At 48.2% G+C, this 21943-nt stretch overlaps 1 protein-coding gene across 3 annotated transcripts in view; it reads left to right on the top strand.

The window, feature by feature from the left end:
- The window catches only part of JADE2 (jade family PHD finger 2), a 71363-nt gene that overhangs the window by 40566 nt on the left and 8854 nt on the right, over positions 1-21943 (top strand). For all 3 annotated transcript variants that reach the window (XM_014883404.2, XM_014883401.2, XM_088173701.1), the window contains exons 6-10: positions 4202-4413; positions 8803-8970; positions 9464-9580; positions 15066-15527; positions 19990-20107. In XM_014883404.2, coding sequence (XP_014738890.1) covers positions 4202-4413; positions 8803-8970; positions 9464-9580; positions 15066-15527; positions 19990-20107 — 1077 coding nt within the window. The remainder of the gene's footprint in view (positions 1-4201; positions 4414-8802; positions 8971-9463; positions 9581-15065; positions 15528-19989; positions 20108-21943) is intronic.

Raw genomic sequence — 21943 nt, 5'->3', positions numbered from 1 at the left:
TGGAGCACAGTTCAGTCAGAAATAGGTCTCTTATTTTGTGAAAGGTGGCTCTCCAGCTATTTTTTTCCTCCTCTTGCAGTGATTTGGCTCACACCACAACAAGGAGTAGCTGAGAATTCATTTAGCAGAAGAATATTGCTCCTTCATGCCACATAAATTATGATATTTCAGGAATAATTATGACGGAGGGCAGCATTGTGTAAAGGCATGTGCCCGGTACTTCTCGCAGGCACAGTGCCGTGGCTGCAGTGCCAGCCCAGTAATCCCGGTTCCTCTGGGATAGAGTGTTAAAATGCTGTGTTTCAATGCTGTATGAGCAGTTGTAAGAGCTGAGTTATGTGGAGTTGGGCTGGGCCCCTTGGGAGTCCTGTGAGATGATGGGGATTCTGGGTGGCTGTGTGGTTGCAGGGATCATGGCAGACCCTGACACAGCGGTGACAACTTTTTTGCTTGGACCAAAGCTCCTTCATGTTTTCTTTTCATGAATTAGATCTGGAGACCTCCTGTACTGCATCATCATCTGTCACTTCTTCTCCATTTCTGAAGCAAGTTGCATCTTCTGGTGCTTCCTTTAGCTGGGAAGGTGCTACCCTGCAGCATCCTGCCCTGTGCAAAGAGGGGACAGTTCTTCTCATCTGAGATGCCATGGGAGGCAGCATTCCCTGGATTACAGCCCTTCCCATTGTGGGGTGATACCAGGGTGTTCCAGGGAGGATAGGTGGCCACATCAAAACCCATCATCGTTAATGCACTCAGTGTTAATGGAGAAAGAATGTGGGTGGCCTTCTGGAAAGAGTGATGGGACATATTTCTCCTGTGTCAATGTTTTGAACATGGCTCCAGATAGCCGGGGATTATATTAACATGGGATTGAAGCCTCACCTCTGCCTGTGTCCAGACTGAAACTCTGAAGAAGTTTATGGCTATCACTGCTGTCTTCTGTGGAGGCTCAGAAAAACTTCGATTTTTTGCCAAAGACCTTGGCACAGCTCAACCAGGTGAAATTACCATTCTCTTGGTCAGCAGGTAGAGTCCGCTGACCTGGTGGTGGTCCCAAATGTGGACATAACTGGGTTTGTTCATTGTAGCCAAGATCAGTTGTCTGCATCTTTACTTTCCTTCTCTGGGGACAATAATAATGTCACTTGTGCACATACACATGGGAGTGTTTTGGTGGAGAATTTTTTTGTTTGCTGTTTAGCTGGCCATGATCAATAAAGAGAGAGATTTTGCAGCCAAAAAGATGACAATTTTATGAATGGAGTTTAGTAGCACAAACTTCATGTGATACAGAAAGAGATAAATGGAGCACAAACGGAAAAAGCACTTCACCCCCAGGCCCCATTGTTTAGTGTTTCATAAACGATTAATCACTTCATCCCCATCAAGTGCAATTGTCAATTCAATAAGCTCCGAGGTATTCGGGATGACGCTTGGCAAACGCATTCCTAATGTAATTACACCTAAATGGAGTGTGAGAGCGCCTGCACGTGTGTGTGTGTGTGTGTGTGTGTGTGTGTGTGTGTGTGTGTGTGTGTGTGTGTGTTCGCACGGGAGGGATGGATCCATATTCCCCGTGTAATGCTGTAACAGCTGCATGGCACAGAGGCTGATAAGGGAACCCCACCAAGATGCTGCACTGTCTCTGGCTCCCGCATTCCTCTGGTGCAGCAGTTTTGGGATCAATGTGAATTTTCTTCTCAGGGTTAAGCAGGTGATGGTGGAAAATTCAGGAAGTGGGATGGGTGCTACTTCTTTCCACTCGAGGTGAAGTGGACCAGTGGCAATGCCAGCATGATCCTGACCCTGGGCAAGGTCGGGTTCATGATTCCTGTGGAAAACCACCTCCGTTTCCTTCTTCCTGCTGCCTGCAGCTGCCAGCTCTCTGCCTGTCCTCTCCCATGCACAGGGCAGCTCTGGAAAGCATGTGGGGAAAAGCACTGGGGACACCTTGATGATCGTTTTGCTTTCCAGAAGAGTAGAGCCTGAACTGTTGGGAGGAATGGAGTAACTCCAGATTGGCACTCTGGTGCCCAGGCTCATAGTTACAGATGGGGAGTTGGAACTCTGACCAAGAGGAGAATATTTTTGCTGGTCTGGTTTAATACTCACATAAAGTCATGCTGAGCAAGTGCAGCTAAGGTGATGTGTTTGTAAAGGGACTACTTTAAGGCAAAAGCAATCTCTGGCTTTCTTTGTAACATGTGACCAATGATAGGACAAGGGGGGTGGCTTTGAGTTGAAAGGGGATTGATTTAAATTAGATATTGGGAAGAAATTTTTCCCTGTGAGGGTGGTGAAGCCCTGGCACAGGTTACCCAGAGAAGCTATGACTGCCCTGTCCATGGAAGTGTTCAAGGGAACACTTGAACAGGGCTTGGAGCAATCTGATCTAGTGGAAGTTGTCCCTGCCCGTGGAGGGGAGTTGGAACGAGAAAATCTTTAAGGTCCCTTCCAATCCAAACCATTCCATGTTTCCATGACATCCAACTGGAACTATGCCAAGAGCAAGATGGTGACTCCATCCCAGCCCTGGTGCTCAGAACTCTCTGTGCTGCTGTGCTAATGCAGGATTTTTCACATTGCTGAGCCCTAGGCAGCCTGTGCCAGCTTGCGGCTGAGATCCCACGCCCATCACCAGAGGTTCTCTGGAATCAAACAGGTATCAGCAGGTTCCTTGGCATGTTGCAGCACAGCAGCTCCAGCTCTTGAAAGGGCTGTGATAGGGAACAGTGTTGTCTGTTTTAGATGATATCTCAGACTCGACATAGACATGTAGAATGCCAGGCTGGATGTTTGCAGGGACTTGTCAAGCCAAGGGAAACCGTGCCAGTGAAACATTGGGGAAGAGCTTAAAAAGGCAGACAATGGTGTGTTTGCATGCCGAGCTCGCCTACATGATGTTTTCCCCTTTGACAGAGTTTTTTCGGTTGATCAGTGTCTATGGGGGGAAAGATGTAGCCTCTGCCAGTCCCGTCCAGCAGAGGTGCTGGGACCCCTGCAACCCCGTCCCTGGGGTTCAGCCCAGAACAGGGACATCACACTGTAGCTTGAGAGATGACCAGGATGCCAAATTTTTTACTGAACGTTTAATTAGTAACTGCTCCTTATGGGTTCTTCCTCAAGCCTTTTTTCTCCGTCTCTGCTCATAAATAAGGTATTTTCTTCCAGTGCTTTGCATCAAGGAGTGTGGACAGCAGTTTGTGTCAGGTGCCTCCACTGTCTGGCCAATTGTGGATATTTCACACTAATGAACTACAAAGTCTGATTGCTTTATGTTGCATCCTTCTGGTACGTCTGTTGTCCCTGTGCCTTTTCTGATGACATAGTGCTCATTGGGAGACAGGGTGTGATGAGGGCTTAACTTTGCCTCTAGCCCTTCACAGAGAACCTCACTGCTGCACCTGACAGATTTTTTTCCTTGCCTGGAGTGATCTCACGTTGCATTTGTCACACCAGGATCTTTGTGTGCAGGTGGGAGGCAGCACTTCTGGAACCAGCCTTCAGTGTGACACCATTTTGGGGCTCCAAAGCTCCTGGCAGCAGCATGCCCCATCTAAAGGCAACTGGGTATCCCACTCCTAGAAGTTGCTGTCCTAAAAAACATATTTCTGCTTGTCTCTGTGGAGAAAGCTCTGGTAAAGCATCTCTGCCACCTCTCTACATTAAAGATCCTGGTATGGGGAGAATAAAAGACCACCTGGGTCTGACCTCCTGATTTCACTAAACCCAAACACAAAAAACCCCCCTCATTTATCCTCAGTTTCTGCCTTTGGCTTCAGTTTTACATTTCGGTTTAATTGGTCTTAAAATGGTACATTTTCAGTTTTAACAATTAAAGCACGGACTTTGTGTTACCAAAGCTTGTCTGAGCCCTCACTGAAGAAAGCATCTTTGCAAAACTTGTCTCCTTGAACATTGAAACTGTCAGTCCCAATTATCCGCATTGCTTCAGCTGAATGGGTTTCCTTCCTCTCAGCCAGCAGCGACATTTTGTTACTGTCTATGAAATATAAACTGCATCCCGAGTTAGGAGCATCCGTTTTCCGAATCGCCGCTTTTACCGTCGCTGTGGATTTGCCTCTTAAGTTGCCATCTGAAATGCTCAGCCCTTGGCAAAACGCTCCCTGAAGGTGAGTGGGCACTTGTGCCGGAGCTGCATCAGTGGCTTTGCCTTCATGCTCTGCCTTCTGCCTTGCAGAAAAGCCTGAGCTGGACGAGATCACCCTGGAACGAGTGCTGGAGGAGCTGGAGACCATGTGCTATGAGAACATGAACATCGCCATCGAGACCGAGGAGGGCTTGGGCATCGAGTACGACGAGGACGTGGTGTGTGACGTGTGCCGGTCACCGGAGGGGGAGGACGGCAACGAGATGGTGTTTTGTGACAAGTGCAACGTCTGCGTGCACCAGGTGAGCCCTGGCTGCAGGGTGGGGTGGCAGTGCTTGGCTCTGCTCATCACACTCTGGTACCCTCCTCCTCTGGGTTCCTCCATTCCCCCCCATCCATTCCCCTGGGCTGCTGTAGACTCCTGTTAAGCTTTCCTCATGGATCCCAAGTGAAGCTCCAGAAGAGTGGGGATAACAGTGGGGTCCGGGATAGCTGGCAGACAGCAAACTTGCTTTCCTTACTCTCTTAGCCCCAACCATTTATAAGTGTCCACAGAAACACACAATCAGAGGTTGAAGTGCCCCTTCCTCCTTATGCTTTGGTCTCTGTGATATTTTATTTTATGTCTCCTCGGGCTTTAATACGACTTTAATTCTTCTTTACCCCATTTATTGAACCCCAGTGGGATCTTTAGCATCCTCAGGTGACCAGCACTGTGTGCAAGACTTGGCTGGTGGCTTAGTCGGATGCAGGTCTGCAGTCCTGTGCTATCAGATGGGTGGGCTTGCACAGACCCCCCCAGCTTCCTCCTCCTCTGCTTTATATGGGGAGTGGTTAGACCTTCCAGCTCCACTAGTGCAGACTCCCATCACAGCATTTCTGTCCCTGCTTCCCCACTGTGTGAGCGTGGGATTTCATTTTATTTTGCTGCCTGGAGGAAAATAATTTTATTTTTAGAATTGGATGCAAATGCTTCAAGCTCTTGCTGGGGGGAGTCTGTGGGCCTCCGGCTTTTGAGGAAACAATGACAAGGGAAAGGCAGCCACGTGAGGGTCTCCTGGGTCCCTCATGGACCCAGGGAGGTTTTACTGGTCATGCTTCAAGGGGAAGCGCTGTGTGGTACTGGGATGGCAGCAGCAGCAGCACTTGGGCTTCACCCTCTGTGCAAACGGTTTTGGTTTATTTAGTTCTAAAGAGAGCCATTTGCTCATCTTTTGGGCAGCTTTTCCATCAGTGCTTCCTGGAGGTGGGAGAGCACTGGAGATATCTATAGTTGTAGGTAGGTGGGTGTTTTGAATGGTTTCCATCAGTGAATCAGATTCCACAAAATACCAGAATGATTCAGGGTTGGGTTTGGGGTATTTTTTTTGTCTTAGGTTCTTTTTTAACAAGCCCAAGTGGCAATGTCAGGGTGTGAGCTGACATGAGCCACAGCAGGGACTCAGGGGGAGCCGTGGGCTCCACTTGAAGCAGCAGCCCCAGTGCTGCAGAAGGGGATGCAGCGGCCTGAATTTCAAGGCTGTTGAAAGAAAAGAGAGATTTTCAGTTGTTTTCAGGGAGAAAAGTCCATCCCTAGGCCCTATGCCGGCCCATAAGCTGCCTGTGATTTAATCTCTGCCTCGATTTACAACCTGAGCCACAAAGTCCAGAGCCACAGTGCAGGGTGTTAGATGGCATCATGGTTATCTGACTGTACCATGCCTTTGCCAGCACCACGTCCAAAACCTGCTGGGAATGACACTTTTCCTGGAGGCATATGAGTGCTGTTGCCATGGGCTTCACCAGAGTCATGGCTTGTCCTCCTGCATCCCATTGGGAAGGGGCTCAAGACATATGGTGGTGGGTTATGGTGCCAGGTGGAATCCTTGTACTCACTTCGTCTGCATAGCACAAGACATGAGGCTTGCTATTATTTATTTCTTAGGAAGTGAGACCTTTAGAAAGCACATGCAGTTGCCCTTTTAAAATTGTCAGCGAAGTGGAACCGTGCCCCCCGCTGCTAAATCACAGATCATTGCTCTCACAGTAACAACATCACACTTCTGTTTAGCATGGGAATGATCCACCTAGTTTCCAGCCACCATGTCACGGGCCTGTCATCACTGAATTCCTTTTCCCTGGTGTGGGCACATGGCTGAACCCACCCTCTGTTGCATGGACCACACCAAGCTTGTCTATGGCTTGGCATCCTCCTTGGTTTTTTGGTATCTCATTCTCAGTGATGTTGCACCCCAGATAGATGTAGCAATAAAAATAGCTATGCTGGTCCTATGCAGCATTCCTTATGGCTTCATGTGTCTGGAGCACCTTTTGCCTGGTACTGGACTTGGAAGAGTGTGTTTAGCTGATAATCCACCTTGTTTCTTAGAGCTGCTCCTTGTCTGGGATGGAAGTTCTCTATTTGCTTCTCAGGAGCAGAATTGCACCATCAGCTGCTCTAAAATCACTAGAAATAAATAACCTAGATCCAAGAGTCTGATAGAGATGGGTACCTGGTCATAATTCCTACTTTCCCCTGGATTTTGAGATGAGTCTGCCAGTTCATTCTGATGCTAGTACATATCAGGCTGATTCTTGACTGGTACTAAATCACATGTTTTATAAAACTCTGTTCCAGAAATGATTTATCTATCAGATTTGGAAGCTCTGTGAAACATACCGTTACGTCTCTTTGAACTGTGTAGACTCGCAGCAATAATATTTCCTCTCTTAATTCCTCATTATCTCCATAAACTGTTCACAAAGTGGCTTTTTCGACTTGGAAAACTATCAGATTTGGGGCAACCTAAAGTCACATTGTAGTCTCTTCTGGGCCATTAAAGACTGATGTACTTTTACCACACTCACACATCTCCATGTACCCCCTCTGTTCCTGTCCCCACCCGCAGCACTGTCACTTGCAGTGACAGTGACCTGCAGCAGCAGGAGAAAAAGTTATTCTTTTGGGGGGTAAACTTTAAGAAGTGGAGCTGGCGAATGCCTGGGATCAGTTTGCAGCCGTGAGTGCTGGGGGTTCTTGTCAGCACTGGCTGTTTGTCTTCTGCAGGGATTTCACAGCATCCAGATGCAGAATTACATCTCCTCACTTTAAATAGGGACACAGCCCTGTGTTAGTGCCCAAGGCAGTGTGTTGCCCTCTGAAAACCCTTTAAATGTGAGTTATCAGGACCTGCCAGTTAAAAACTGTCTGGTTTTAGTAGGAGCTGTTTAATACAGTCATAAATTATGATCAAAGTGGAAAGTATTTGTCGATACAGCTTATCATTTGGCTCTTCCCCAAGTACAGAAGAGAAATATTTATGAAACACTTTGGCTTCTCAGTGTCCTGCGTTACCACTGCAGGTCAGGGAGCTCCATGGGCAGCCTGAGTCCTTCAGTTCTCACTCTCTTGACTGGAGACTTGTCTGTGCCCCCTTTAGGTGTGTCATCCTTATGATTTATTATCCTTTTTGGTTCCTCTCATCTCATTTACATTTTTGACTATTGGCTTCCCCTTTTTATCTTTCCATAGTTATTTTTGCTTCCCCTTTGGGCTGTGCTGGGTCTGTAACCAGTGTGGTTACAGATTGGGAACTTTCTCAATCATGGGCTTGTGGCTTTTCAGCCCTCAGTAACCTCAGAAGATTTCTCTGTACAGCATTTTTTTACTTTTCCGAGTCATTGTGGATCAGGAATGGGCAGGGCATGAACAGGCAGATGTCTGCAGTGCAGAGCTGCTGGTGGTGGGGGCTCTGCCCTCCTCCAGCCTGGAGCCAGGTGGGTGCTTAGCATGGTGCATAGCACGTTTTTATACTTAGCTTTTAATTGAAACCCAGGACACACTGATCCACCATGAGCATCCATGTGAAAACAGGGAAGGTAGTAAGGAAGAACTTAAACTCCCTGTCTGTGGCTTTGGCGCTGTGTTGAGTCTGCTGTTTATTGGGCTGCAGTGGCAGTGATAAAGGTAGAAGTGATGGTGGAGGTCTGGCAGGATGTTCATCCTGGGCTGCTGGATCAACCCTCTGTCTTGGTATGAAAGACAGGTCTTTGTTAAGAAAGGCAGGAGCCTCTTGAAATGGACAATGTAAACCCCCTCCCTTCAAATTATTATAATTTCGAAATTAAGGAGCTCTCAGGCAAAGATATGGGAAGAGGAATAACAGTTCTTTACTAGCAAAAAAATTAAAATAAAAATACAGTAATGCAAAAAAAGCCAAACCCAAAACGCTGACAGAGTCAGAATACAACCTGACGCCCTCTCAGTCAGGGTGTTGGTAGCAGTCCTTATAAATGGTGGCTGCAGTCCTGCTGGAGTGACAGATGTGGTTCAGTTGAGGCAGTGGTCCTGTAGAAGGGTGCAGTTTTCCTCTGAAGCTCCAGTGGTAGTGTAGATGGGCCTGATTTTCCTCTGGAATCCAGTGAAAAAAGGTTGCTCAGATGTTCCAAATCTCAGATTATATCCAGGTAGGAAATGCTAGGCTCCTCCCCCTGGATGGAGCATCTCCCAATGGGATGATGTAATTTTATCAGTCATGCAGTGGGACTCAATGGCCCATTAACAGAAGATACCTCCCTGGAGGAAGGATGGGTTGTGGAAAAGATAAAGAACACTGCCCCACCTGTTTTTTAACAAATGGTGATAGAATACATACTTTTGGTTACATTCTGCTTTGACATCCAAGACACCCTTGTCCCTCCTGTCTCCACAGGCGTGCTATGGCATCCTGAAGGTCCCCATTGGGAGCTGGCTGTGCCGGACTTGCGCCCTCGGTGTTCAGCCTAAGTGTCTGCTGTGCCCCAAGAGGGGGGGAGCACTGAAGCCCACCCGGAGCGGGACAAAATGGGTCCACGTTAGCTGTGCCTTATGGATACCTGAAGTAAGAAGTTTTCCAGCCTCCTCCTAACAGTGCTGGTTTCAGGTCCTGGCCCAGGGTGTTGGTTAATGGTGTAAATAACGAATGCAGTTTGGCTCGTCAAGCTGTGCCAGAGCCTCAATGCTGGCATTATCATGCCGTGTCTTTCATTAGCAGACAAGGGGCACCCTGTTAAGGAAGAGCAGAGAATTGGGGTGCAAGGCCACAGAAGTAGGGGACATACCTTTGAGCAGACTAAAACTAATTTCATATGCCCATCTGAAATAGACACCTCAGAGGAGGAATTAATGCAGAGGAAAAACAACATAAATTTTTCCTTCTGTGCCTTCCAGATTTGTTTCTGGTTTTGCAGGTTTGGGTTTTCTTCCAAATTACAATTGACCCTGAAGAATAAGAAATACAATCCATCCCTCATTCAGGCAGCCACAGACGCCCCCTTATAGGAGATTTGGGACTCTAGCCGATATTTACAACTTGTCTTCTATCTTGTGGGCAGGTTAGCATTGGATGTCCTGAAAAAATGGAACCCATTACGAAGATCTCCCATATCCCAGCAAGCAGATGGGCTCTGTCCTGCAGCCTCTGCAAGGAGTGCACTGGGACATGCATTCAGGTATGTAACTTGGCACTGAAGAAACTCAGACCTCCAGGGTTGTATTCTGTATTAGCTGCTGGAGAGTCTTGAGATGCTGAAGGACATGGTCTGAATGTCACTTTTTTCTCTTCTGAGTAAACCTAATGACAAGAGCCTGTCAGGCATCATCAGATGTTTTTGCAATCATTTAATACACTGAGTGATAGAAATCTGGATTAAGTTTCTTTGTATGACACAGTGGTGTTGCTGTAGTGACGCTAATTACTGGAACTGAAAATGACCTTGGTTTAGATCAGAAATCTCCAGGAGAAGGGCTTTGTGAGGCTGCCAGGAAAGTGAAATGCTCATGGGATACATAACGCAAGTATTTCAGAAACCTTAGGGGGTCAGCCTTTCAGATGTGGGGATATCAGGGTGCACCAGGGTTGGATAGTCCTCACTGACCTGATGGCTCAGAAGATAAAGTACTTATCATGTATTACATTTCCACGTATTCTGTTTTGCCACACCTAAACAAACCACTGCAGACGCCTGATTGCCTGCCCTCCCCACAAAAGGAGAGACAGACATTCTCTTTTTGGATAGAAATCAGGATTCTCTTGGCTTTTCCATTGCAAAAGTGGGACATAGCTTCTCATGCCATGATCTCAGTTCTTGGGGAGCAGAGAAGAAGCTCCCATTCAAAATGCAGCACTCTTTGTGTGAGGGCATTTGGGGAGCCCTGCTGAACTCCATGATTCTCCTTCCTCCCACCTGCTTGGCCAGTGTGATGTCCTGGTGGTCACAGAGGGTAGCCAGTAAGCTTTGAAAAATTGAGAGAAATTTAGGGATGTGTCCTGATCCCAAGTGATCAGCTCCATACCTCAGCAGGAGCTGCACAGTGGAGGTCAATGTTTGCAGCAGTGACCGTGGACCAGGAGCTGCTGGCTGGTGGCAGAAAGACAGCAGGGATAGAAGCTCTGCAGGCTCTCCTGTGTTTGTGCTGTCGTCTTGCACTTAATACCTTAAAGGCAGCTATTTAAAAGTAATCCCCATAGTTTGAAATGAAATCTCACAATACTTCTTTAAATCTGTCACATTGACTCATTTCTTTGATGGCTCTGGGTGCTTATTCATCCTGCCAGATGGAGATACTGTGTCAGAATGGCAACTGCTTTCAAAGAACAAAGGGGCAGGGAAGGAAGCAAACAGGCTTGGCAGCATCAAAAAGAATTCAGTGTGTCTCGGGCTTCATCCTCTTAGTGCCATCATGACATGGGAGCTGTGAGATCCCAGGGACTGAATGGATTTGCATTAAAGGTCACTTCAGATAGAACAGGAGCCTTGCTGCCTCACGTGCTGGCAGCTCATGGTTTATAAGTCTTCATGAGATTTCCACTGGAGCATTTGCCGAGGCCACCCTGCTGTGTGCAGGATGGTTTTGCTTCAAAGAACAGGGGGAGAAGTGATAAAAAAGCAGGCAGTGCCTTTATTTAAAGATTTATAGGGTAAATTAACACCCTTAGGTAAATAAATACTCTCTGTACTCATCCATGGTACAAAGCTCTGTTTCAAAAGCTTATGTTTATGGAGCATATTTTGTGGAGCATATTTTTGCTAGTGCCTGTTTATACAGGTGGGATCTACCCTTGTCAGCATTTTGGTTTGTGGCCCAGCTCTGAAAGGAGGATGTTGTTTTCTGCAAAAGCACTGGATATTTGTTCCTGGCAGCAGCAGTCAGGTGTTGCAGGTGGGCAGGTCTATGGAAGGAAGAAAGTTGCTTCCAGGAGGGTGTTTTCCAAGTAGCCAAGAGGGATTTATGAAGGTGAAATCTGGGAAGAAGGCTGGAGGAGTAGAAGACTGTCATCCTAGCAGGGCATCTCAGAGGCAGCACTGCAGCTTGAGAAAACACCCACCTCAGACACATTTGCAGAGACAAGCACAAGAAGTCTTTGTAGGGACCTCTGTGTGTGGAGATGTTTTTCCCCATCCAAATTTGACCATCAAAAGGGAGAAACTTAGAGAAGTCCGAGGAAAGGCTCCCCACTGTTGTCCATGCCATTGCCCTTGCTGCTGCAAGGGTCTTGCTTTCTGGTATAGAGCCGTGAACCCAGTGTAACTTGGTGTGACTGGAACCGAGCCTAAACTACTGGATACTGTGTAGGGATGCAGCTCTGGAGACACCCTTTGCCTTACTCCTGTTAAGGGGAAGTCATTGCTTCATGGTGGTTTTTGTGATGAGACATCAGGAGATGCCAGAGAGCTCAGAATGCAGGAAGAATTTTCTTGTTTGCATTTCTGAGATGGAAAAGAGAGTGCCAGGAGCCAGGCTGTGGTGCAGCCCGAGTCCTCATTGTGGTTTTTTGGAACTCTGCTCCCTCTTCGCTTGTCAGAGCAACTGGAAGAGCTCACTGAGGCAGAACAGAATGCCAGGGCTCTCTTGGTTGCTGGCAAGCTTCTCCAAAGGGCACAATCGTCAGTCATCATCTTCCAGCTTTCTTTTTGTTGTCGCTTTTTGGAGAAAAATCCTTGGAAATGTCCTCCATCCCCCATTCATCATCACTTCTCTGCCCACTGCTGCTCGCTCCCATTAAGCAAGCAGTGCCACTGGTCTTCATCCACTAGGATAACTAATGGTTCCCAAAGCTGTCTTCTGCCTGTAGTCCTGAAAACGCAGCGCGTGGCATCAGGGATAAGAGCAGAGTGTGTTGTCCATGCTGCCTCAGTCCCATCCATCCTCTGCCCTGCATTCTCCAAGGAGTCTGTGAGGCTGAAATTGCCTTTTTTAGCTGAGATGCTCTACCAAGCTCCAGACCATCTGTGGTCACGAAAAATCACATGGTATTTTTTTAAGGACGCAGAAGTGTTGTGTCTGATGGCTTGGCCAGTGTTCAGCACCAGTAATTAATTTTTCCTTCCTGAACTCCCCTTGCAGGTCTGTTGGAGGAGCCGCTTCCTTCCGCTCAGCCCCAAACTGCAGCGGAGCACCACTGCAACCTGCTAAACTTCTGTTTGAATGTCCTTGGCAACTAAAATCATCTCTCTGTTTCTTCCCAGTAAGAATGATTTTAAGACTAAGAGCCCACATTAAATCTCTTGGGCAGTTTTTACTCTCTCTCTCTCAGAATTTTGTTTGGAAATGGATTTGCCTGGATAAGCAGTGTGCTGAAATCCTTGAATGAAAGGTGCTGTAAGTTAATGAAGCACAATCGATAACAAAGCAGAGACTGCTCCAGTCTTCTGAGCCTGGTTTATTCTGTGTGGCAGATCCCTCCCTTCCACCACAAGTGTGGCTTCATTCCAGTGCCATTCTGGGATGGATCAATATGTTTTTATTGTTAGTTTATCCAGGGTCCCTCAGTGGCTGTGGCCGACCAGGTATCTTTCTTTGTTGCCCTGTCATCTGAGCTGCCTAATTATTTTCTGTTGGTGTTTTGGGCACGGTTTCTGACAAGTGCTGCTTGCCATCTGTTGGAGTGGAGAGATCCAGGATGAGTGTCACTGGATTTGCTTTATTCCTAAGGTGGAGTGATGGTCATTCCTGTTAGCAGGACACTGTCCTGGCAGAAGACATGAGTGTGTTGTTAATGCTGTTTTTAGCACTGATGGCAGAAACAGAAGGGAAGGGACAGCACTTTGTGTGCTTTAAAAGTCAGCATGTGATATACTGACTGCCCTGAGTAAATCTGGAAGCTGCGAGCCGGGCTGGGCTCCCTCTCTCCTTCCTTCTTTCCAAAAATAAATACTTGAGAACAGAGCTGGTGCTTCAGCTGCATGTGTGGCTGTGACAGGGCTTGTCCCAGGGGACACCCTCTGCCCACTGCGGTGGTGAGAGCCCTGGGCTGGCACAGAGAGCATCAGTAGGTCCGTCACAACACCAGGCTCCAAGCAAGTGACAGCAGCATGGCAGAAGAAGTTGGGGTTTGCAAGTTACCAGATATTTTTGTGAATAATTTCAGACTGAAATTAGGACCAAATGGCCATTTTTAAACAGGATAATCACAATGTTGGAGTTCAAAATCTGCTTGCTTGTGGTGCCCCGCATTGCTGCCCAGAGCCATGCTGGTACAGCCAGAGCTGCAAACAGCTCTTCCCACTGCTTTCTGAGGCTTTGGAGCAGGGTCTGGAGAGCTTTGGAAGTGAAGGATTTGGACAATGCTTGCTTATGCTTTTCTTGGTTCTGGCAGCTTCTTGTGCACCAGCAGACTCATAAAAAAAGTGAAAGAAAAATATCTAAAAGCAGCAATGTCAAAAGTTTGCCCCTGGGTGCCTGAGCAGGATTCAGGGCTGATGAATCCTGGATCCATGAGCCCTGGGATGGGATGATGGCAAGAAGTAAAACTTCTGTTCCTCAACTACTACCAAAATACATTTTTGTTTTTGAGAATTAAGGTGCAGCAGAGCCCTAGTAAAAGTAAATGGTTTGTTATCAACATTCAGGAAATCTTACATGCTTCCACTTGGTCCTTCAGGCCACAAGTGCATCTTCATTCCCCACAAGAGCTATTCTTCTATTAATGCCAAAGTAGTGCCTACAGTAATAGCCCACTTAAAATGTCTCATTATTGCAGTTTAACTGGTCAGTAGCAGCTGGAATAGACTGATTTCTAATGGGTTATGGTTGAAATAATTACCTGACGACACTCTGAGCCATTAAAAACAGTTGAGTAGAGGGGGAGAGGGTTCTGACATGGACACGGGACAGTGCTGGCTGATAGGAGTTCCTCTGTGGGACACCAGGGTGAGATTTGTTGCCTGTGGGATCCAAAGTAATTTAAGCCTGAGGTAAGTTAGGAAAATAATTTAAAAAATTGATCTGATGCAAGTTTGACAACATCGTAGCCACAGTGCAAGTTGTAAAGCATTCATTTTGTGATGTTTTGCTCCAGTTGCATTTTTCTTTCTTTTTTAAATGGAGCAAGTTAGAGGCTGTGTAATTTCCTGAGGAGGAAGGCATTTAGGAGCATTGGCTGCTTCTTAGATCCCATCTTCACTCCTAAACCTTGCCACATTCTGTATGCTTCCAGTAAAAATGGCATATTGGCTTTAGATGGGGTAACAGGGGGAGTAGCTTGAGGCTGAAATACAGGTGAGCATTTCTCCATCAGGAGAAATCTACTGATTGTCAGGGAGCATCCCATTGGCCTGTCCTGTTCTTTGGCTTTTGGCATGTCTTGTTGGAAGAACTGTTGGAAGTTTCTGGTTATGGTAGGTGGGAGACGAGCAGGGCCCATTACAGAGGCGGATTAAAAAAGGTCAGGTGGGAAAATGCCATCTATTGAACCCTGGGGTTCTTCTGCTTATGTTCGGGGTGTTAGGCCATTGGGTGTCTGCAACTGGGGCAATATAGGTGTTCCTCCATCAGGAATTCCTGTTGTGGAGCATCCATCACTTCATGGCTGGTGTCACCCTGATGGTCTGTCTCCCTGGGTTTGTGGCATGCCTTTGTTGCCTGATGTGTTGGTGAGTGTCCCCTCAGCAATGGTGCTTTGTCCTGGCCCTGAGCCCTGTCCTTCTCCTGCAGTGCTCCATGCCAGCCTGTGTCACCGCGTTCCACGTCACCTGCGCCTTCGACCACAACCTCGACATGCGGACTATCCTTGCAGACAACGATGAAGTGAAGTTCAAGTCCTTCTGCCTTGAGCACAGCACTGGGGCCACCAAGTTGCCTGAGGAGGCACGGACAGAGCCCGACCAAGCTCAGCTGGACTTGGAGAAGGTCACGCTGCGGAAGCAGAAGCTCCAGCAGCTGGAGGAGGACTTCTATGAGCTCGTGAAGCCTTCAGAGGTGGCAGAGAACCTTGACTTAAGTGAATCACTGGTGGATTTTGTCTATCAGTACTGGAAGCTGAAGAGGAAAGCAAACTCCAACAAACCACTGCTTACACCAAAAACAGATGAAGTGGACAACTTGGCTCAGCAAGAGCAGGATGTTCTCTACCGACGCTTAAAGCTTTTCATGCACCTCAGGCAAGACCTGGAGAGGGTGAGTACAGCTTCTTCAGTGGTGTACCCATATGCTCCATCAGGGCTGCTGGCACCCACAGACAGCACAAGCCCTGTTCCCCCTGACTCAGTTTGACTCCCCTGACAATTTTGTTCTTTCGTCTTCATTCAGAAACATAGAAGTGCTCCGTGTGTGTACATCATCACTGCCAAAACACTGACATTGATGGAATAAGTTAGTGTTTGTCTCAGCCAGGGGTTCAAAAGAGCAAATGTCTGCAGGGAGAGGTGCCTTGGCAGGGCTGGGTGGATGGGAGGCAGATGATGCTGCAGCTTATATATGTACATATATACATATACATATACATATACATATACATATACATATACATATACATATAGCTTATGTCCGCTATACCTAAATAGTTTCAAACCGCAAAATTATCCTGTGTTGCCCCTCAGATCCTTTGCAGCACCAAGGCTTGAGAACACATCATTATTTACTTACAGTAAATATCAAAAATCAGTGAAAGGCAGAGTGAGAGCAGGGCCAGTGGGACTGGGCATTCCCTGCCCTACTGCAGCCAAAAGTGGGTCAGCTCTTCAGGGAGCTGCTTGCAGAGGCAGAGCCAGGCCAGAGGATGCAGACGGAGGATGCACCACCTGATGGTCCCAGTGGTGCAGGACATCCTTGAATCCTCCCAGCCACAGCAGAGGAAGCAGAAGCCTCCACAACAGCTTTTTGGGTGAGAAGGAGCATTGGTAGAGCAGCAGTGCCCAAGTGGTGCCAGAGCTCCCAGGGCTGGGCTTGCTGCCACACCTGCAGCTGGATTTGGCTGTCATGGCTGCAAGCCGGGCATGAGCAGGGTTGAGGTTGAGGCTGGAGAGGAGGAGCAGCGAGAGGAAGAAGCACAGAGGAAGAAGAAGCGCACGCAGAACCTGGGGGGAGGTGGCAGAGAGGGGACAGGTGCAGTAGTGCTGCTGCTGGGGAGGCACATGGGCATAACACACGGCAGCAGTGGGACAGGAACAGGCAGGGCAGGGATACCGACCTTGGCATGCACAGCACAAGCTCCTTCTCCTTTGCTTAAGACCCCAAGCCCTGCCTGGTCCCCTTTCTTCTGTTCCTGCCGGAGGGGTGAATCCATTGCCCTTGTCCAGGTCCCTGTTAGACCACCCACCCACAGTGCAAAAACCATGGAAGGGCTTAGGGAGTCTCTAGGAACAAGGAAGAAGGAAAGCAGGAAAACAGTATTGCTCTGACCTGGTGGAGATGGTGCTGTGGTTCCTTGAGCAGGGGCTGAGGGTACTATAGGTGATATGCTGTATCCTGGGAGGTGAAGGTGGTGGGGATGCTGCCCCTGCATGTCCCTGAACCCCCTCTTCAAGCTGCTGTGGGTCTGTGGCATACGTGAACCTATGGGGAGACAAGCTGTGTGGGTAGGCACTGTGCTCATGTCCAGGTGGGGGTTCAGCTTTGGACCAGCCTGGCCTGGTCCCTTGCCACCCATCTCCCATGTAGATCCTGGAACCTGAGAGCCTTCCTCTGTGTTAAAGTAGTTGGGTTTGAACCTATTGGTCTGTTTTCTGTGATTCTGTGGGCCTCCATCCCTGTGGTCGTCATTGCCATCCCTTTTTTTCCTGCCTTTACTTAATCACATTTCCATCTCTGTGTTGGGCCGGGCTGGTGCCATCATTAGTGGGACCATTAGTGCATCCAGCAACAGGCTGCATCTGCCTGATCCGAGGGTGACAAGTTCAACTCACTTTTTCCCCGCATTTGCTCTGTTTTAAACCTAAACCAGGCTGCTTTGGCCCCTGCTGCTTCCTCGTTCCCAGCTTGGCTTTTCCAGCTGCACTGAACCACTGTGCATCCCTGGATACCATGCTTTGCCCACGGCAGCTTTCTCTTTGATTTCTTTATGTCAAAACTACGCGTTTTACCAGATCTCTCATTTACCAGAGTTGCCTTCAGGCTTTGTGGGGGTGTGCCCATCAGCATTTAGCCTCTGCTTAGCAACTCCCTGCCAGGAGAGTTCACTTTCTGGCCCTGGAAGAGCTGTTTGTTTGTTCTGCTTCCAGGAGTGGAACAATAAACACCAGCCGGATCAAAGTCCAGTGCTCAGATGGGTGATGGAGATTTAAATCCAGCTGTGGGCAGAGCATCCCAGGTATCTGATCCTGCACCTGGGGCAGGTCTCAGCCACCTTGTTTCATCTGCAAATAGTGAGGAATCACATCAAATTGGGATCAGAGATGAGCAGCCTGAAAGCAGGCTTTCAGAGGGTATCCACAGGACATCATGTTGGATTTTAGCAATTTCAGTAATTAATCTGGCAGAAGCGATTCTGAGGCTGATAATGGTAGAGGGATCCAAGAGCCGGGGAGGCAGAAGCAGAGAGCAGATGACATGGGACAGCCAGAGTAATGGTGGTTCCCTCTGTCATTTCTTAATCTCTGACATTTCTGCACTTCACAGTGTCAGCAAATTAAAGCAATTACCTGGTATTACCTGGGAATCCTAATACAGTCCCCCCATTTTATTTTTGGCCTTTTTTAACCCTCTTTGCCTTTTTAAACAAGATTTTTCCAAGGACTGGATGTTTAAATTAGCTTTTACAAAAAGCTGTGGTTTCCAGACTTTCACACCAGCATCTAAGCTTGGCTTGGGGAAGCAGCACTGGGTGGTGTTGAGCTGTGTAAGTGTGGGTAAATTCTAAGCAAAGCTAAAGTAATGTTTTCTTCCACGAATATCAAATCATAGAGAAGACATACAGCCAAATTCTTGGAGATTCAGGTTGCCAGAAGCAGTTGTTTTCTTCATAAGGAAATAGTTTGATGTTTTCTCCAATCCAGAAAGAAAAAAAAGAGAGCATAGTAAAATACACTAAATAACTCCCTGCCTTGTATTTAGAGCTAGGGATTCAACAACAACAACAAAAGAGCAGCTTTTTCTCCTTTTTTTCTAAACATTCCCAAATTGTCTTTAAGTGAGACATTAGGGATTGGCTGCAATTGTCCTGTTTCCCCTCACAGCCTCTGGTGGCAGGTATGAGGTAAGTGTGGGAGGATGTCCTGGCTTGCTCTGTCATTGTGAGAGGCACAAAGGCTCCTGGTCACACCGGGACAGTCCCCCAAGCCTGGAAATATTCTCTGCAGAGTGTGAGCATGAGGAGGGGGAGGAATCCAAAACATCATGGTCACACGTGAGTGTGGATGTACCCATGTGCATGTTCCTCAGGTCACCCCCTCCTTACCTCATTATAGGCAGCTTTGCTCTTACAGAGCATCAGAAAGCTGAGTAGATCATATTAGCTGCTATTAGCATTTTCTGCTCTGCAGCTGAAAGCCTCTGCTTGCTCCAAATGCCTTGTTGTCCATTGTGGCAGCAGTGCCAGAACCTGGCTCTCCAGACACTCTTACATGGGGTTGGCAGAACCATGACACTGAAACTCATCAAGTCCCTGGTGCTAGGAGTTATCAGCAACAGCTCTGTCATCTTGTGCTACTGGGGGTGTTTACCACCAGCAGGGTTTAGCTGCTGCTGCACTAGCTCACATGAGCAGTTATATTTTGTGCTTTGCTGTTTGTGTTTAGAGCTTCAGATAATCATAGAATGGGTTGGGTTGGGTTGGGTTTGAAGGGACTTTAAAAGAACATTTTCCAACCCCACTGCCACGGTTAATGAAAGTTTTTGAACTAGGACAAAATGCACCAGTGATTTGCTGGTAGATCTGGAGCCAATGTGAATAACCATATGGAGGGGCTAGATTTTAGGTGGGGAGCTGCTCCAGCTGCTGACCTGGGTCAGTATCACGAAGGTATTTTGCTGTATTTTCTGTGATTTTTCCTGGTATCTGCTTTAGGGCAGTTCTGTGAGGCTCTGACATCCCCATCCCAGCTCAGCCCCTTCCCTGCACTGGCTATGGGAAGAGGGTTTATCCCTCCTTGAAAAAGGTGCAATTTGTGGATGAGAACCAGTGCATTGACTCAGGGCACCAAGCTGCTTTTTAGAATTCGGCATTTTTTTGTGCAGGGGGCCATGTCAGATGTGAGTAGGACATGAGCATGATGCAGCTACTGGGCCAAGGACTCAGCACGATGGTTGGTGCTGTACCTTTGCTTGACTGTGTTATAATGCTCCTTCTACAGCATCTTCCCTTCCCAGACTTCCCAGTGCCCATGCTGGAGAAGCCAGCCAGCCTTCCTTGCCCACCGTGGGGTCCTGGCTGTTTGGAGCCAGGACAGAGACATTTAGGCTTGGAATTATTCACTGCGTGGTTTTTCCCACATGCATCACACAGTTTGGCTCAAGAGCCCTCACTGCTAGACCTGGCTTACCCAAGGGGCCATGGTGGGAGCGCAGCACAGATGATGGTGAGGTGAAAAGGATCAAATCCCAGGGAGTGGGGATTTCCCTGGGCAGCAGGAGCAGCAGCACAACTTGGGGGGACCTGCTTTGACCCTGCCTAAACCAGACACTGTTCGTTGTGTTTCTGTAGGTTAGAAATCTCTGTTACATGGTGACGAGACGGGAGAAAATGAAACACACCATTTGTAAACTGCAGGAGCAGATCTTCCATCTCCAGATGAAGCTTATTGAGAAAGATCTTTATCCAGGTCAGTACCACAGAGCTTGTTCTCACAGACACTGTCCCCACTGAAGCTAAGTTGTGTACCCCAGCTCCCCTCACAGTAGAAGCCAGAGCTGCCCCCTCCCCTGAGACGTTATTTTGGCACAGTTCGTATATTGACTCAGAAACACCCAATCAAGCCAGACTCTGGGTGACTGGAGTGCTGAAGCTATTTGTTTTCACAGATCCCTCTTGATACTCCCCTTCCATGGAATCAGTCAGAAGGACCAAGCATTTGCTTAGGTGGGGATGCTAAGACAGTATTTGGTGACTTTTGTGAGCTGGCACTGCTTGGGAGGAGATGGCACATCCTGGGCATGGGGCTGCTCTGCAGCTGTCTCCCTGACACAGAGTGGAAGCCCTGCTACAGGTTCTTTGCAGATGCCTTTGAGCATTCTGTCAAGAATCAAGTGTTAAGCTACTGGTGGGGGTCTGTTGCTCCAAGAGAACAGCTCCGTTAGCTGTGGTCAGCTGCAGCTCCCGGCGTCACACACCCGTTAGTGGAGATCATGCTGCTGACTGCAAAGCCTCTGCCAACTTCTCTTAAGGAGCTGAAATAAAGCTGGTTTCCTTTTGTCCTACTTTTTTTCCTTTTGCACAAGCAGTGCCAGAGCCCACAGCTCCTGCTCCCTCCTCCTTCTACTCCTTTGCCTCCAGTGGCAGGGCAGACCAGACCCTGTGGCTTCAGAACAGTTTTTCCAGCAGCAGCATCTGGTGCTTTGGCAGCTGCTTCTGATGGTTGTTGTGTTTGTGGCTTTGGAGTTGTGTTTGAAGCCATCACATGGTTGGGGTTTCTTCAGAAACTGTCTGGGCTGAGCTTTCCTTGACAAAAGTCTCCTTTCAAGTTTTGGAGGCTGAGGAATGTGTATGTTGAGATGCCTGTGACTCAGACCCGTGCAAATTCCTCTTGATAGCCAAAGCCAGGCGGTGATGGGGCACAGGAGTGGCTGGGACCCCAGGGTATGCTCTGAGATGATGTGGGTCCTGTAAATCCCAGTCGCTGTCGTTTTCTACGTTGCTCCGCACGTCTTTACGGGCCAGAGGTACAGCTCACCAGTCTGAACACACACAAAGGTGTTCCTACCAGCTGGAGACCCCACATCGCACATCCATTCCCTTACACCCAGGGTATTATGCACGTGTTATTCTTGAGCTGGACCCCCACCTCACCTCCCCAGCCAGCAGCATTACTGCCAGGAGTACCACCTGCCATGTGCTGTCACTGCCAGGTTCTGTGGGTTTTGGAGGTGTCACAGGGGACTTCAGGATGTTCTTCAGTTCAGCTGGGCAAACCCAGCCCAACATTTGCAGCTCTCAGAAGGCGGTAGGCACAGGGTAGTTTGCCAGGATGGGTTTTTAATATCACCTCTCTTGCAGACAAGGTGTTAGATAGCTGGAAATGCCCTTGGGGACGTGTGTTCCCCAAAATGCCTTGGGGTACTTGCCCAACCCTCTCTCTGATGCAGCAGTGGGATGGGAGCTGGCAATTCCTCCCAGGAAGAGCTGGAGTAGGTGAGCCTCACTAGTGGGGTGCAGATGCCAGCCAGTGATGGGGAGCTGTGTTGGAGCTCTCCAGATGGTGTTTTGGGGTTGTCTTCACTGCCTAGTGCTGGTGCTGTGTGATTGCCCATCCCAAAAATGTTATAGGTGTACTTGAGAAAAGCATGGCTGCTGTTCCCAGGATGTTTGTTCTGCCTAAAGGTGAGTGATCAGAGACAAACTCCCAGCGGGAGGGGGCTTGGGTGGGGATTGGTGTGCAGAGATCTCTTAAGATCTTGTGATGCAGATGCTCTTCTCTCCTGCCCTACCTGGCTCGTGTTTG

This window comes from Sturnus vulgaris, chromosome 15 (genome assembly GCF_052056855.1).
Source record: "Sturnus vulgaris isolate bStuVul1 chromosome 15, bStuVul1.hap1, whole genome shotgun sequence".
In the NCBI taxonomy this organism is placed as follows: Eukaryota; Metazoa; Chordata; class Aves; order Passeriformes; family Sturnidae; genus Sturnus; species Sturnus vulgaris.
Note: the sequence above shows the minus strand (reverse complement) of the source record. Positions and strands in the feature narration are given on the sequence as shown.